Source organism: Equus przewalskii, chromosome 1 (assembly GCF_037783145.1).
Source record: "Equus przewalskii isolate Varuska chromosome 1, EquPr2, whole genome shotgun sequence".
NCBI lineage: Eukaryota > Metazoa > Chordata > Mammalia > Perissodactyla > Equidae > Equus > Equus przewalskii.
Genome location: NC_091831.1, coordinates 133,014,759 through 133,031,776, shown reverse-complemented (window position 1 = coordinate 133,031,776; position 17,018 = coordinate 133,014,759). Strand labels below are relative to the sequence as shown.

The window sequence follows — 17,018 nt, the reverse complement described above, 5'->3', positions numbered from 1 at the left end:
CCACCACCCACTTCACTTTTTCATAAATATGCACAAATACTGAGGCTACTGTTCTCTGTTTGAGGGAAAAACAAGAGAAAGAGAAATCATGAGAAGCAGGGGATAAGCTTTATCATTCTCTCTCAGACACACAATTCTTTTACATGATATATAATAAAAGTTGATTACAATCACCATATTTTTAAAAATTAAAGGTACAAAAGTATATAAGGACATTTAAAAGACGATGTGTACATGAATCTCTTACTATCTTGATTAATCAGAACCCAACTAATTATATTACTCAATTATCTATCTAGAAGTGTAACATGTTTAAGCAAGAGGCAAGTAGCAAGAAAATACAATGTTTTAGCTGAGGCTTATCCTAGTCTTCTACCTGCAATAAGCACATAAATATATAGGGATATTAATCATTGATTTGTATGATAACTCTTTTACTACAACCTCAGGCAGCAAAGTTTAAATTTTAGGGAGGAGAGGACAAAGCTGTTAAAAAATATTTTCTCTCAATTAACAAAATTCCACTCACTAGAACTTTCCATTCCTTATCCAAGCTCTCATTACTATAAATACATTCCTAAAAGCAGACTGTAAAGAAAATTTCCATCTGTGGATTCCTACTTTTTCAGTAATTTCCAATATACCATTCAATAGTAATTGAGGGAACAATAGGATTCAATTAGTGCTAACAGATGGAATGATAGCCAGGATATGATATTTGGGTAAATAGATTTATAGGATAAGAAGCTATAGGAAACACTGTTAACAGCATTTTTCCCAAGCCAGGATGCAATGTAACAAGGATAGGACTTAGGTAGTACACTAATTAACAAAATGAACATGAGGCCAGCCCGGTGGCACAGCAGTTAAGTTTGCATGTTCCGCTTAGGCAGCCCAGGGTTCACCCGTTTGGATCCCGAGTGCGCATATGGCACTGCTTGGCACACCATGCTGTGGTAGGCGTCCCACATATAAAGTAGAGGAAGATGGGCATGGATGTTAGCTCAGGGACAGTCTTCCTCAGCACAAAGAGGAGGATTTGCAGCAGTTAGCTCAGGGCTAATCTTCCTCAAAAAAAAAAAAAAAAAAAAAAGAACAACAACAAGAAACCAGTCCCTTCATCACTTCTCCTTTTTCTCAACCTGATGTTACAACTATAATTATTTCTCTGATGTTGATTCCCCAGCATAACAAAAAGCTATAGCTGATTTGTATAGTATTGAGTACTTGATAAGAACATCTTGGTAGAAGCAAGGAAGAAATTATATTAGTGGTATAGAATTTTCAGGTAATATATATTAGAATTGATTAATTCCTTGATACATAAATTTTGTAATGGTGAAATTCTGCATATCAGATTCCATATCAAGGAATAATTATATATGGAATTCAATACAATTAAAAAGCTAAACTAGGAGCTGGCCTAGTGGCATAGTGGTTAGGTTTGTGTACTCTGCTTTGGCGGCCTGCGGCTGGAAGGTTTGGATCCCCAGCACAGACCTACACACCAATCATCAAGCCATGCTGTGCCGGCATCCCACATACAAAAGAGGAAGATTGGCACAAATGTTAGCTCAGGGCCAATCTTCCTCACCAAAAACAAACAAAAAAAAGCTAAACTAGTTTTTTATTTATAAGAAACTACAAATATGCAGTGTTGGAAATAATTATTCAACCCCAATGGTTACTTCTATAAGGCACTAAGAAATCATATAGGAAAGAAAAGGCCACAATAGACATTTTTACTTATAACGTAGCAATTAGCTTTCTTCCATCATTTTCTTCATATTTTCTTAGGAATAGTGCTCAACTAAAGTAGTCTCCTTTCTTTTTTCTATTTATCCTACAACTGTAACTTTCCTTCTGAATCAATAAAATATCCAAACGGTAGTTTATTTCTAATCTTTATTTATTAAAAAGTATTAAGCTTTGGTCTTAGATAACTACTTATTTTTTAAAAATTAAAAAAGTTGCAGAATACAAGAAATACTTTCACTATCATTCTTTTTTGATGAAAAAGAAATGTTATTTAGCTAACAGTCAAATAGAGATTCTTTCAACTTCATTCAGATAACGTTCATTTTCTTTTGATGGCAATAACTGTAAGTAAAAGTACAGAACTTTTATGTTTACATAGAGTACTATTATTTGCTACCTCTTTTGGGTGTTAATGCCTTTTGAATCTAGTTATAATGATGGGTTGTAGCATGGCAGCAAAAACCAATAAGGAAAAAAATAGCACAGTACCAGCTGCCAAATTTCAATAGATCTAGTCATTTAAATCCAGATGCTCTCTCAGGAATAATTTCTTCTCTAACAATTGTTTCTATGTAAAAAACATGCTTAAAGAAATAATTGTAGAATACTCATTTATTCAAATATTTATTGAGCCTTTATTATGTGCCATAAACACTGAAGATTATAGTTTGAATCCACATTGTTTTTGACAAAGTAATATTGATTTCCTTTTTTTCTTTCATTTTTATTTTCAGAAATCTCAAAAAGTTGGAATAGCACAATGAATATATCTATATATGCACTTCACCTAAATTCACCAATTAACATATTGAATTTTTGCTTTCTTTCTATGTTCATACACTGTTTTTCCTAAATCATGTAAGAATTAGTTGCAAATATCATAGCCCTTTACCCATTAATGCTTCAACATTTGTCTCCTAAGAACAAAGAATCCTCCTATATAATCACGGTATAATTATCTCAGGAAATTCAGCATTGATACAATACTATTACCTAATATACTGTTCATATTCAAAATTCTCCAGTTGTCCCAATACTGCCCCTTATAGCTTTTAAGTTTTTTTCAATCTAGGCTCTAGTCAAGGATCATTTAATTGTCATATCAATTTAGTCTCCTGTAATCTAGAACAGATCCCTAATCTTTTTCCTTTCTTTTTTCCTTTTTGGTCTTCTGTGATACTGACTTTTCTTAATAGTTGTTTTGTGTAATAGTCCTCAATTTGGATTCATCTGATTATTTCCTCTTGAGTAGATTTAGGTTATATATTTTTGGTGGGAATACTACATAGGTGACATCATGTCTTTCCCAGTGCATCAAGTCAGACGTGATGTCTGATTATCCCATTATTGGTGATGTTCAAATATGATTATGGTGGTATCTGCCAGATTTTTTTTTTTAGGAAGATTAGCCCCGAGCTAACATTGCCTGCCAGTCCTCCTCTTTTTTGCTGAGGAAGACTGGCCCTGAGCTAACATCCGTAGCCATCTTCCTCTACTTTATATGTGGGATGCCTACCACAGCAAGGCTTGACAAGTGGTACGTAAGTCCACACCTGGGATCTGAACTGGTGAAGCCCAGGCCACTGAAGCAGCAGAACGTGTGAACTTAACTGCTGCGCCACTGGGCCAGCCCCCTGCCAGATTTTTTTGTTGTAAAGATACTCTTTCCCCTTTGTAATTTATAAGTAATCTCTGATGTTATGCTTTGAAACTGTGTAAATACCATTTCCTAATAATTTTTACCCAATAGAGTTGGCATTCGTTCTTACCTGAATCAACTATTACTATGGTGGTTATGATATTTTCGTTTATTCCTACATTAATTAGTTGGCATTCTTCTATAAAAAATAGTTGTCCCTTCTCCTCCTCCTCCTCCATTAAAAAAATATTTTTATCAATGTAGACTCATAGGTTCTTTTTTATTCAGTGTGTTATTATCCATTATTATCATTATTCTTTTTGATGCATAGAATTGTCTCAAATATGGCCAGTGGGATGCTCTCAAGCTGGATCCCATGTTCTTTTGACATGTACTCATCATTTCTTAAGCACTTCCTTATTTCCTAGCACAGTAAGAGGTTCTGGGCTCCCTACTGCATCCCTGGAATCAAATCGCATGAGCCCCTAAGTTTCAAAGAAAACCTGGGCATTTGTCACATTAGTGGACATTGTTTTGCCCCATCTTCTTGAGGAAAAATATAATGTATTTGAGTTTTGAAACTTGACAGTAGATGAAATAAAAAAGAAAATCTGATCATTTATGTAAAGCTAACACATGACAAAGTCAAGTTCTGACTGAGTTTAAATTTCAACACCCATCTCAGGCAGGGCCACATCCAGCCAACATTGTAAAATAAGCCAAGGTTCCTCTTCTCCTATTCCCTCTCTTTTTCCTTTTTTGCCTAATTTTATTGACATTCTTTCTTCTTTCACCTCCTTTAAGGCACTCAGTACTTTCATGTTCTCTAATAACTTTTCAGTAATAGAAAAAAATAATTTGATAACTTAATTCAGTATTGAATTTCTGAAATGAAGAAATATTTTTAAATACATTAATGTCAGGAAAATAGTTTTTAAATTTATTTTCAGTAATGTTATTTTATTACCATTATGTTAATTTTTACCTTTAGTATCATTAATAACAATATAACAATAAAATTGAAATTTAATCTAAACGTTGCAAATAAACTATTTCTCATTTGAAGCAATGCAGATAAGTAAACTGCTCTGTAACACTTAGAATCATTTACCAAAATTTGTTTAATTAGTTATGAAAAGTTGAAACTAGATTAGGCATTTGAACATTCCACTAAAATCACAGGAGTGTCACTGTTTAAGAGTTGGTAGAAGAATTAGGAAACATTGTTCTAAGACTAAATTAGACTATGCTGTGTGTTTTGGGGAGAAATACAATTCAGTTTGCGCTTATAATAATCAGCATTAAATTTTTTAACTTAATACCAACAATTGCCCTGGGTTCCAGTCTTCACTTTTTCATAACTAGTTTTATGTCCTTGAGCAAGTCACTTATTCTCTCTGAGCCTGTGTCCTGTTCTATAGAAAGAAATACCTGAGGGAGACCTTTCTAGTGTTGAAGTTTTGAATTGCACACACATGAAAGTAATATTGTGCTGTATCTCCACTGACTTTGTATCTTTTTGAAAGGGATTTGTAGAAAGGATGTTGTGTCAGTGAGGTGTGAGAGGGGCATTTAGAAACGTCTTTCTGAAGGAAGTGTTTAATAACATGGATATTATAGACAGCAGTAGTAATTCTCCGCACAGGCATAATGCTTACTCTTTAAATGCTATATAATAGTGCTTTAGTATATAACATACATTCTGCTCAGTAACTTGGTACTTAGCAAAGTAATGATGATAATCGAGGTGGGGAGCTCTTATTTCTAAATGTATAAACCCAAGAAGTTGCAAATGTGCTATAAATTTACTTTGGCTGTGGCCTTGTGTATAACTTTTCCACTTCCCCTCCTACCTTACCCAGTTCCTTGGAATAGTGTGATATATTAGTAACTTTTTACAACCACTTTGCAGCTTGAAGTGCTGTGGGAGGGATGGAGAGGGAGTAGAAAAAACCGCTACTATCCAGCTGCCTGTGGCTCTACCAAGTTTATTTTCAATTTCTTGTTGAGGTGTCAGCTTCTTAACACAGGTTCATCTTTACTCCTGATATCTGTACCTCTCTGCTCACTTATAAAGCTTTTTAGAGCATTCTCTTCCCCTTTATTGCTTCTGAGACATTTCTTCCTTTTTAAAGGAAGGGAGCAAATGGAGGAAGGAAAAGAAAGAAGGGAAGAAGAGAAAGATAGGCTTTTAAGATATTTATGCAGTTGATTCTCATTATTGCTGGTAGTTATGTTCTATAAAGTTGCTGTGAAGACTGAACCACTGCTCCTAGGGGAAACACAAGATTGGGTTCCTGTGAGTCTCTGGTCACAAGATTTTCATCCACTGATGAGTATATAACCATGTTTTATCTGTGTTTCTGTTTAAAGACACCTTATTTAATATATATTGTTGATTTTTTAACATTAACCTCATGACCAAGAGCACTATAACTCTTGCTTGAATGAAGCTGCAAAAATGTGTATTTTCTCCATAAGGCATATCACAGCCTTTGTGCACTTAGGAACACTAGCCAGCACTTCAGCATTGTGCTTGGGGGCCATTTCACACGGTAAAAATCACCCCCAAAAAAGCACAAAAATGTGGAAAATGTAGCACTAAATACACCATGAAAAGGACACTTGTTTACAGTATGAGAGCTGAAACAAGAAGGCAGAGCATTGCCTTGTTTGACCTCAGTGGGGAATGTGCACGTTGGGTGACTCAAATTTTTTGCCACTTTGCTCACATCCAGGAATGACCCTGAAAGCACAGCAACTATTGATTTTGGAGTTATAAATAAATTTTAGATAGTAGGAAAATTTGCGAATATGAACGCATGTGAATAATGAGGATCAACTACATAGATCTTTTAAAGTAAACTCCAGAAAACATCTTTATATTTCATTATGTTTTGAAAACAAAAGAGATCATTTCTATTTCTGAACTTGATAGGTCTACATAATGAGTGGTATATGTTGGAAGAGAATTGGATAAAAATGGCATCAGTTATCTCACTATTTTCTGTTCAGTCTCATTTCTACTTTAATTTCAAGGCAAGAATTGAGCAGTTTATAAATTGAGAGTTATCTAGGATCTTTGTTAAAATCTTAAGCAACTCAATTTGTTAAGGCTACTTTTAATTTCTAAACACCCATCCATTGGGGAAGTAGCTGTTGATAGACATTTTTTGCTCCTACCCACTTTTTAAATTGCTAACTCTTGCTGTCTTGTTTTAGTGGGTTTTAACTTTGTTGTGTCCCCCTTATTGCAAGCTGTCTGAAATCCTTTTTGGAAGTAGCTCAAGTCTAAGTAAGTACATTTACTGATAAAAAGAATTTCATATAACTGTTTCTTTAGGATGGAAATGTCTATAGACACATTCTGTAGCAGAATTAGAAAGAAGAATCTCCAGTTTGGGGCCATCATGTTACAGTAGGAAAAATCTTATTTTGATTGGCTTTTCTTCCTACTTGGAACACAATGTAAATAGAAAACTTTTTAATTTTTAAATTATTCTTCCATCTAATATTATGCGTTGGTTCCATAGGCTTTGTAGCTGAGCAGTTTCTAAATAATACAGCCACTCAACTGACATACCATGGATTATGTGAACTAACTTCAACGGTTCAGGAAGGAGAACTTTGTGTGTTCTTTCGGAATAATCATTTTAGCACCATGACCAAATACAAGGTATGATATAGAAACAGCTATTTAATTGTTACTCTAAATCAAAGAGCTTGATTTAAAGATGTCTTATGATATGCTTCAAAATAAAAAATTTTAGCACAATATTCCTTAACCATCAAATTATGAAGATAATTATTAAATACTTCTTTAGGATGAAATGGATTGGCAATTTAAGTGTTACTTCAAATCAGTTTTTTGTTTTTATTTAAATCTCAACTCATTTCTCACAGATTACTGCATTAAAAAAATATTTATAATTTTCTTTCGAAGGAAAAAAAAGGGAAGCCCTAAAGATAGAACCAGGGTGACTGCTAATAATGGAAGTTTATATTTGATGGCTAACAGAGTTTAGAAGAATCAAGATTTGTCTTTATGATAGTGTTTGCTGTTATAGTTATCAGTCTGACTTTAAATTCTTATCATGCCATTTATGGCTCTGCCAAAAAATCTTACTAATTCATCCCTTTTGTTACCTGTTCACATATCCCTTCTGTTTTTACAGCTGCCACCTTTTCAGAAGTGTATCACCTTATCCCTAGATTTCTGTGGTAAAATACTGCTCTGGTTATGTCAATAATGTAGTAAAAATGTTCAGTGGCACCCAATGCCCAGAGGATAAAAATGCAAGATATTTTCTCCTGTTTCCCTATTCCAACACTGCTTTAGCCATAATGTTCTATCCACTTATTAATAATCCATCATCCCCATACACATTTTATTGCTTTCTCCTTTCTAGACCTTTACTGCCATTTCTTACTCCTTAATCCCTGTTTGGAAAGATCTCTCTCCTTTTTGCCTATTTAAATTTCACCACTCCTTTAAGAAGCATTTCAAATACTGACTCTTCAGTAAAGCTACTCCTTCTCTCCTTAAACTAGTAGTTCTAAACCAAGATTGTATATTAGAACTACCTGGCGAGCTTTTAAAAAAATATCAATGCCCAGAGCTCACCACCAACTCAATTAAATCAGAATTTCTGGAGGTGGGATCTGAAAGTCAGTATTTTTTTTTTTAAGATTTTTTATTTTTCCTTTTTCTCCCCAAAGCCCCTAGGTATATAGTTGTATATTTTAGTTGTGGGTCCTCCTAGTTGTGGCATGTGGGACGACACCTCAACATGGCCTGTATGAGCAGTGCCATGTCCGCGCCCAGGATCCAAACTGGTGAAACCCTGGGCGGCTGAAGCAGAGCACGCGAACTCAGCCACTCGGCCATGGGGCTGACCCCTGAACGTCAGTATTTTTTAAATGCTCTTCAGGTGATTTTAATATGCAGCTAAGCCTGGGGATCGCTACTCTACCTGTCCTCTTCCAGCTCTTATGGGTCATATCCTCCTTACTTCACCCTTATTGATGAGTACCTTGTTACCAGTTTTCTTTCCATGTAAATATCTTATTTTTCTAAAGGAAAGTAAGCTTATAGAAATCAGGAATCAGGTCTTCATGTTTCCTTCAACACTTTAATCAGTGAATTGCACAAAGTAGTTAAAATAGCGATTTGTTGGGGCTGGCCCCGTGGCCGAGTGGTTAAGTTCGCGCGCTCCGCTGCAGGCGGCCCAGTGTTTCGTTGGTTCGAATCCTCGGTGCGGACATGGCACTGCTCATCAAACCACGCTGAGGCAGCGTCCCACATGCCACAACTAGAAGGACCCACCACGAAGAATATACAACTATGTACTGGGGGGGCTTTGGGGAGAAAAAGGAAAAAACAAATTTAAAAAATCTTTAAAAAAAAAATGATTTGTTTGCTTCTACAAGAATACTTTAAAGCTCTAGCTCTCCTATGCCCGTATTAGTTATGGCAAGGGTTCGTTTGTATTGCTCCCACATTTGAGCTAGATGTGTGCTAGTATGGGCCCAGAGTCATTCATACACCTCAGAAATCTAAGGCCAAAGAACCTCAGAATCAGAACTATTGCTACATAGTAAATACTGCTAAGTTGTGTTGGTTTACCTGATCTCTTCAAGTGCACACTTCATTCATTAGTTTAATAAATATCTATTGAGCACGATGTATGTCTAGGTGCTTGGCTAAGTACTAGCACTGCAGACTGAGCAAGGCAGCTACAGCTCCTGCCATTTAAGGACTTCCTAGTTTGGCAAGGGACATATGTTAAATAATTGCACAAACAGTTATTATTTCTATTGAGATACAGTCTGTAAAGGGTACATACGATATGCTGTGAGTGCTTCTATCAGGACTTATAACCTAGTTGAGGATGTCAGGAAACACTTCCTTTATTTTATTTTTTTTTTGAGGAAGATTAGCCCTGAGCTAACTACTGCCAATCTTCCTCTTTTTGCTGAGGAAGGCTGGCCCTGAGCTAACATCCATGCCCATCTTCCTCTATTTTATACGTGGGAAGCCTACCACAGCATGGCTTTTTGCCAAGCGGTACCATGTCCGCACCTGAGATCTGAACCAGCAAACCCCGGGCCACCGAGAAGCGAAATGTCCGCACTTAACCGCTGCGCCACCAGGCCAGCCCCAAGACTTCCTATAGAAGGCAACATTTAAATTGAGACCTGAAAAATGAATCTTCTAGGAGTTTAATCAGTTAACAAAAAAAGAGTTAACTAAGCAGATGGAACGTGTGCAAAGGCTCTGAGGAGGGGACAAACTTAACTCCTTAAGGAATTAAAAGAAGGCCTGTGTGGCTGAAGCATAAAAAATAAGAGACAGGAAGTAAGGCTGATGAAATAGGCAGATCCCAGATCTTGTAGAGTTTTGAGTTAAGAGGAGAAACAGACCTTGGTGTCCTGATGGCCTAGTGGTTCTTTTTTTCTCTTTTTTTGGCTCAGCAGGAGTGAGATAGTTCACAGGGAAAACAGGTCTCTGGCTGTCATTGGTTGTAGTTAGACAACCTACCCAAACTGAGCTCTAGATGTTCCCTTTTCTATCAAGGCCATATCCCCGACCAGGATGTTCTTGACTAGTCAACTTGGTATTCCCAGTGTTCCTGTGTGGTTGGGGAGACGGTGGCTGTCTTGGAGCGCTTTCTGTCATGTGTCTGTTTCTGGACTAAGTATGTCCTTCTGTGAGATAATGATAGTTCAGAGAATGTGTGCATCCTGCTGTTTCTCTGCCTTCTAAATTTTTCTCAGTAAACCTTATTCTATGGCTAAAGAGTGTTATCATTAGTTGTGTGTGTCTCGCAGCCCCTTGTACCATATTAAGATGCTTTGGACTATGAGGCAAAAGTCGATGTGGATTTAATTAGGAGACTATTGTGGGGAGGTCAGTAAGAGGTTATAGTGACTTGGACTAGGATGGTAAAGAAATGGAGAGTAGACAGATTCCACAGACATTTAGGAGATATAATCAACCAGATTTGGTGATTAAGATGTGAAAAATAAGCTAAAAATAACCCACTTTTAATGCTACATTAGATCTTCCTAATGCCTTCTAACATCTCACTTTTGAAGACCCATGAGATTTTAGGGCCATTTTATGCGTTCACATTTAATGATCACTGTATTTTCCATCTTCCTACCCTGTGAACTCTTTGGAACACCTATTGTTTGTTTGTTTTTTTTTTTTTTAAGATTTTATCTTTTTTCCTTTTTCTCCCCAAAGCCCCCCGGTACATAGTTGTGTATTCTTCGTTGTGGGTTCCTCTAGTTGTGGCATGTGGGACGCTGCCTCAGCGTGGTCTGACGAGCAGTGCCATGTCCGCGCCCAGGATTCGAACCGACGAAACACTGGGCCGCCTGCAGCAGAGCGCGCGAACTTAACCACTCGGCCACGGGGCCAGCCCCATTGGAACACCTATTGTGTAGATATATTTCATCCCACAGAAATCCAGATTTATTCCAACAAAAAATAAATTTAACATCTGGATGGAATACGTCCTAAGAGAGATAAATGGTCTCCACAACTAGGGGCCTATGATAATAATAAATTGGCAATCAGTCATAAATATGTGTAACTATGTTATTTTATTAGTGGGGCTTATTTTTATTATGATTTGCAGAAAGGATCTTTATGCTTTCTGGTACCCATATCATATCATATACCATTCCAGGACCAAGACCAACAAGACAGAAGTCCATGTTGGCAGGACAAAAAAGGATTGCCTAGAAAAGGTTATCTTCAATTTCTTTACTGGTTGTACCAATTTCCTTAGGAATTTGCTAAACTCTTAACTTGTGCATAAAAATTTTTTGTCATCTAAATTCTTTTGGAACTTTAGAGATGTATGAGCTATTGACTTATATTTGACCAAAGGGGAGGTATATGTCTGTTATAACTTTCTCCAGTACTATATGTCTGTTCTAATTCCTGTCTCTAGACATTGGATAGAGTCAGGGGCAAATTCTCTCTTAGGTTAGACTTTTTGGTGACTCTTTATACACCAAAGCACTGAAGATTATAGATACTTCTAAAACTTGTACCTGGACAAAGTATTCTCTGTTTACTAACTTTATAATTCCATCTTCATAGACTTTTTTATTAGGCCTTCTGCCATCACAGAGTCACAGTGGACATGTTAATCAAATTGACTTTTTTTTTTTCCTGTATAATATCTACCAGTCAACCTCATACTTCCCCACTGTCTAACATAGTATGCTCTATGGTTTTGATTACACAGCCTCTAATGACATTGTCTCTGACCACGGACACTAACTGACTTCCTGTTGTTGAAAAGTCATCTTATCATTCCTAGTTTTGTGGGTTTTCATACCTAAACTCTGGACAAGTACCTCTGCTGTTTCTTTCATTAGTATTAAAATAATCAAGTCCAGCTCTTGTTTGTTGCAATAGCATCTTACATCTTGGATTCTCTTATATATAATTCTCTATTCAAGACATAATTATTCCATTTTATTTTTATGAGCCTCCTCCACTTCTCCAATACTTTCTGCTTTCTCTTGGGTAAGATAAACTACTGTTTCCTTGGCCCCTGTCTAGATCACCTAGCTTCTGGGTCTTTGGTTTGTATAATGACATCTGCATTAGCTCTTTCCCCATCATTACTCCCTCTTGATCATCCCTGTCCCATATCAACCTTTATATCCATGTCATAACTCCCTCTTGGTTTTATTTTTTTATTTTATTTTTTTTAAGATTTTATTTTTCCTTTTTCTCCCCAAAGCCCCCCAGTACACAGTTGTATATTCTTAGCTGTGGGTCCTTCTAGTTGTGGCATGTGGGATGCTGCCTGAGCATGGCCTGATGAGCAGTGCCATGTCTGCAACCAGGATCCAAACTGGCGAAACCCTGAGCTGCTGAGGTGGAGCGCACAAGCTTAACCACTTGGCCACGGGGCCAGCCCCTCCCTCTTGGTTTTAAATTACTGACATCTCTCTGGAGTATAATCAAAACCAAGGTTTTTGAGTCTGGCTTTTGTTTGTTTGCTTTTTTACTTTATATTTAGGGATTAGAAGTAAAAAGTAGTATAGAAGGAGGTACAGTTCTAGATAAGTACTAAAGCCATGTTAAGAAAGAAATTTGTCCATTCTCTTTCCTCATTGACTAAGATTATAGTGGGAATTTTTTTTTTCACAGAAGGCTACGTTTAAGTAAAAATTCATGTAATTTAGTTATTTTAAAAGGTGGTTGATACATCAAAAATTGTCACTTTTAAAATTTTTTTAAAATGGGGGCAGTAGTGAGAGAAACAGAGTAAGAAAAGTGATAGATTCCTCAGTATAGGCAGAGAGAGTCATCTTTTTCTCAAATAGGAGGCAGGATAAGGAGATAGAGAAACTGAGATAGATTTTCATGAATATAATATCTTATATTCATTAAGCACTATATGCCTTGTATTGTGCTAAGCACTTTACATTCATTATCTCATTTAATTACCTCCACTTTACAGCTGAGAGAACAGGCTTAAAGGCCCTAAGTAACCTGCCCAACATCACTCAGCTTGTGAGCAGCTCCAGTCAGACTTTCAAGTCTACACTCTCAACATCTCTGCCTCTCTGGGTGGTTAAGAAAGCTATTTATGGGTGAGATTGATGTTTGTTAAGTAGGAATGACGTTCATCTTTCAATTTATAAGATATCTTTGAAATTCTCTGGTCTACCTGCCTCTATATCACTTTACAAGAAAAGAAAACTAAGGTCCAAAGATGTTAAGTAGTTTGAATCCAAGATAACCAAAAATATTCAGGTAGTGCTTTCCTCCATGTTTTAAAGGCTGGAATTACTTAATTATTTTTTTATTACATTTGACAACTTTTCTTCTAATTTATCAATTTACAAATTGTGATGATATTGTCATGTATTTTGTTAATACCAGTAACTCACTCTATATAGAACTGATTTACCAGAGTATTTTAGATGAAATAGGTTTTCATTCAGTCTTCTTTTGTAATCCAATTGCACATTTAAAAAAAATTTTCTATCTCATTTCTTTGTCATTTTTATATCATAAAAATAACATACATTTTATATATCAATAATTTAAGAACTTAATGTATACATTCGGCATTCGTGTTTTTTTTAATGAAATTAGTATTTTAGAGACTGATGAGTGAAATTAGGAGGAAGACTCAAGGCTTAGAAAAGTAAACTTTGACTAGGCAATGTAGCAAAAATGCTGTGGTATAAAAGCAAGAAATATTCTTTTTTTTTTTAAAGATTTTATTTTTCCTTTTTCTTCCCAAAGCCCCCCAGTACATAGTTGTGTATTTTTAGTTGTGGATCCTTCTAGTTGTGGCATGTGGGATGCCACCTCAGCATGGCTTGATGAGCAGTGCCATGTCCGCACCCAGGATTTGAACCGGTGAAACCCTGGGCCGCCAAAGCAGAGCGCACGAACTCAACCACTTGGCCACGGGGCCGGCCCCACAAGAAGTATTCTTGATGTGATTTAACTGTAGACTCTCAAGAACAAATGGGCCTAAACTGTTAAGTACTATACTAATACATACTTTGCTATTCCACACTGCAGTTATATAAAGGAACTGTTGAGTAATAACCAGCATTGTTGACAGTGGACCAGTTAACAGACTTTTTTGATAAATGTCAAGATCTAAAAGAAGGAGAAATTGAGGCTGATGGTCCATGAGAAGACAGATCAGCTATACCAAGAAAGAGACACCCTTTTAGTTAAAACTTATAAATATTCATATGCTATGGTTGATGCATATGGATGATTCATATGCTATGGATATGCTTTCATTAGAGACCCTCCCAGAATTTATCCATCCTGAAGTGTCGTTTGGAGGAAAATTATTGATCATTATGGTTCCTCCCCTAGTAAGCAGCCAATCTAATATATGATCTGTATAAAATAAATTGTAAAACCTAGATCTTGTATAATATAATGGTATGTTGAAATGTATTGTGATAAGTATAAGTAGAAGGGTCAGACCTATTTGGTGGAAAATTGGCTGGAAAGAACTTTTAGTTTTTCCCTTAAATTACCCTAGGGCAAGGTAGACCCTAACTGGGTATTAAAAACGTGTTAGGTAATGAGGACACGTGCGTAAATAAAAGATGACTCTGGTCCTCAAGGAGCTTTGAATGTAGTAAGAGAGATAAGTCAGTAAACAGACAACTACAATTCAACGTATAAAGTGCTATGATATTGGTAAGGCAGGATTCTATGGAATCACATGAAAGGAGCACCTAATCTCAGCAGAAATGGGATCATTGCTTTCCATGAAATGAATCCTCGAGCACTTAGCATAGTGCTGAGCTTATGGTAGGCATTCCAATATTTGATGAATTGGAACATATCTGATTTTTTTTTTAAAAAGCATGAACCTAGATTTAAGTTTTGCTTAAAACAATGTCTTTAAACTTTATACCAAAACGTTGCTATAGCAATTTTAATGACCATATAAATTAATCAGTATCTACAGCTAACTCTTAAATGTAACTGGTAGCAGACAAGAAAGACTTTGTACTTTCGGAAGAGCTGTGTCCCTCAGTGCTGGACACATAGTAAATGTTGAAAAATAATAATTACTTAGTTTTTTCAAGCTTCAGAATTTATTCAATAATTTCTCTACTCCCACCACCAAACTCTTCAAAGGAATTTCTTATACTTAACTACTAAGATTAATTGTGACTGATAAGAGAGAACATGAAAAGTATTCTTGTGCAATCATAAATACTATATTAATCAGTGGGAACTCTGAGCAAGTAAATGAAAGTCATATCCTCAGCAACTCTGAAGAAAAAATGGCTTACAAACCTATATGGTATAATATGGACACTTTACTTATGATTGGAGTTAGAACTAATGCATATGAAAAATTAGAGGTCAATGCTAAATTCTGTGGTAGTGACTATAAATACAACATGAGTTCATTGATTCAATAAACATTACGTTCCAACTTGATGATACACCCTACACTAGGCCCAGAGTTACAGAGATTAAAAAATATAGGCTAGGGAAAGAGGCAGGAAAACACAATCATGGTAAAGTGTGATTCAGTGCTACAATGGAAATAGATACAAAGTACTACTGGTGTATGAGGAAGAGCAGCTAATGGTTCAGAGAAAGGAAAAATTGGATTGGATTAGTCATATAGGCTTAATTTAAAAAAAGAAAACAGGTAATGTGATATCATTTTATTGTGACTGTGTCTTATTTGTTACTTGATATATTTTTTAGGAGCTTATTTAGTATTTTTCTATTTTGTGAAAGGAGATTATAAACCCACAAAGGCTATTTATAAAAGTCATGTATTAGTTAAGCATGCCAAGAGCTCCTAGTGTTATTATAATGTAGTATACCAATTATAAACCATATTCAGAGCCAGGTAGATTTAATCCAGTGAGAAAATAAGATAGCTACTTGAAAATAGAAAATAATAAATCTACATTTATTATGTTGTACAGGTCTAACTAGTGGGGGTTATTAATATGCTTTAAACATACAGATTATAAAATTTCTCTTAAATATTAACTAGTTTTGATCAATTTAAGAGTCTTCTTTCTTTGCTTATTTCTTATTAAGGGTCTACTGTATTTGTTGGTAACAGACCAGGGGTTTCTTACTGAAGAAAAAGTTGTTTGGGAAAGCCTACATAATGTCGATGGTGATGGAAATTTCTGTGACTCAGAATTTCATCTGCGGCCTCCTTCAGATCCTGAAACTGTATACAGAGGGCAACAAGATCAGATAGATCAGGTAAGTTTGTTTTGTCTTCTTCATATTGTTTAAGATGTTCATTCCTTTCAAATGTGAGTTCACGTATCCAAAACTTTTGAACTAAAGATTTATTCATTAACATACTTGAGAAATTTTCCTGACACTTCCTAAATAGGTAAATGATCACTCTACATGTACATTAATTATACACTTTGGTTCAGAAAGCCAGATCATATTTAATGTGAAGGTCATGGTAAAGAGTTTGAATTTTATTCTAATTATAGTGGGGAAGATGTGCCAAGTATTAAACATGGAAGTGACATGATCTACTTTACCTTTTTAAAAGGCTCCTAGTGAAGAATGCATAGGAAGAACACAGGTATAGGCAGGGATTAGCAGTCCAAGCAAAAGGTGATGATGGCTTAGCCTTGAATGGTAGAGATGAAGAGATGAGCACATATCAGAGATCTATTCTGGCTAGTCAGAAAAAGTAGAAAAGAGGGAATCTTGAAGATGCCATCCACTGGGCAAAGAGTAGGTAGATATTCTAAGCCTTAGAGTCCAAGATAAGGAGGAGACTATAGCAGAAGCTGCACTGCTGAGTAGAATTCTCATTTAGAACTGAGACACATGAGATTTTTCTTGCTATAGGTGGGCAAGCTGGGAGCCATAAGTGTGTTTATTACTTCTTCCTTGACGGAGGCAGAAATATGGTTATTTTAAACAGTTGGCACATGTTTCGCTGATAATAATTTAAGTGCATAAAGACTGTGTTCATTTAGCTAATATTCATTGAGCAGTTGTATTCCTGGCCCTATAATTAGGTCCTGGGGACACAAAGATACATCATTCAGTCCTGTCCTCAAACATTCTGCAGTCTAGCAGGAGAGGCAG

At 36.0% G+C, this 17,018-nt stretch overlaps 1 protein-coding gene across 2 annotated transcripts in view; it reads left to right on the top strand.

Moving 5' to 3' along the window:
• The window catches only part of MINDY2 (MINDY lysine 48 deubiquitinase 2), a 69,772-nt gene that overhangs the window by 44,210 nt on the left and 8,544 nt on the right, over positions 1 to 17,018 (top strand). The window contains exons 6-7 of one of the 2 annotated variants that reach the window (XM_070578937.1): positions 6,931 to 7,073; positions 15,990 to 16,163. In XM_070578937.1, coding sequence (XP_070435038.1) covers positions 6,931 to 7,073; positions 15,990 to 16,163 — 317 coding nt within the window. The remainder of the gene's footprint in view (positions 1 to 6,930; positions 7,074 to 15,989; positions 16,164 to 17,018) is intronic. The other variant, XM_070578947.1, reaches the window with a different exon arrangement.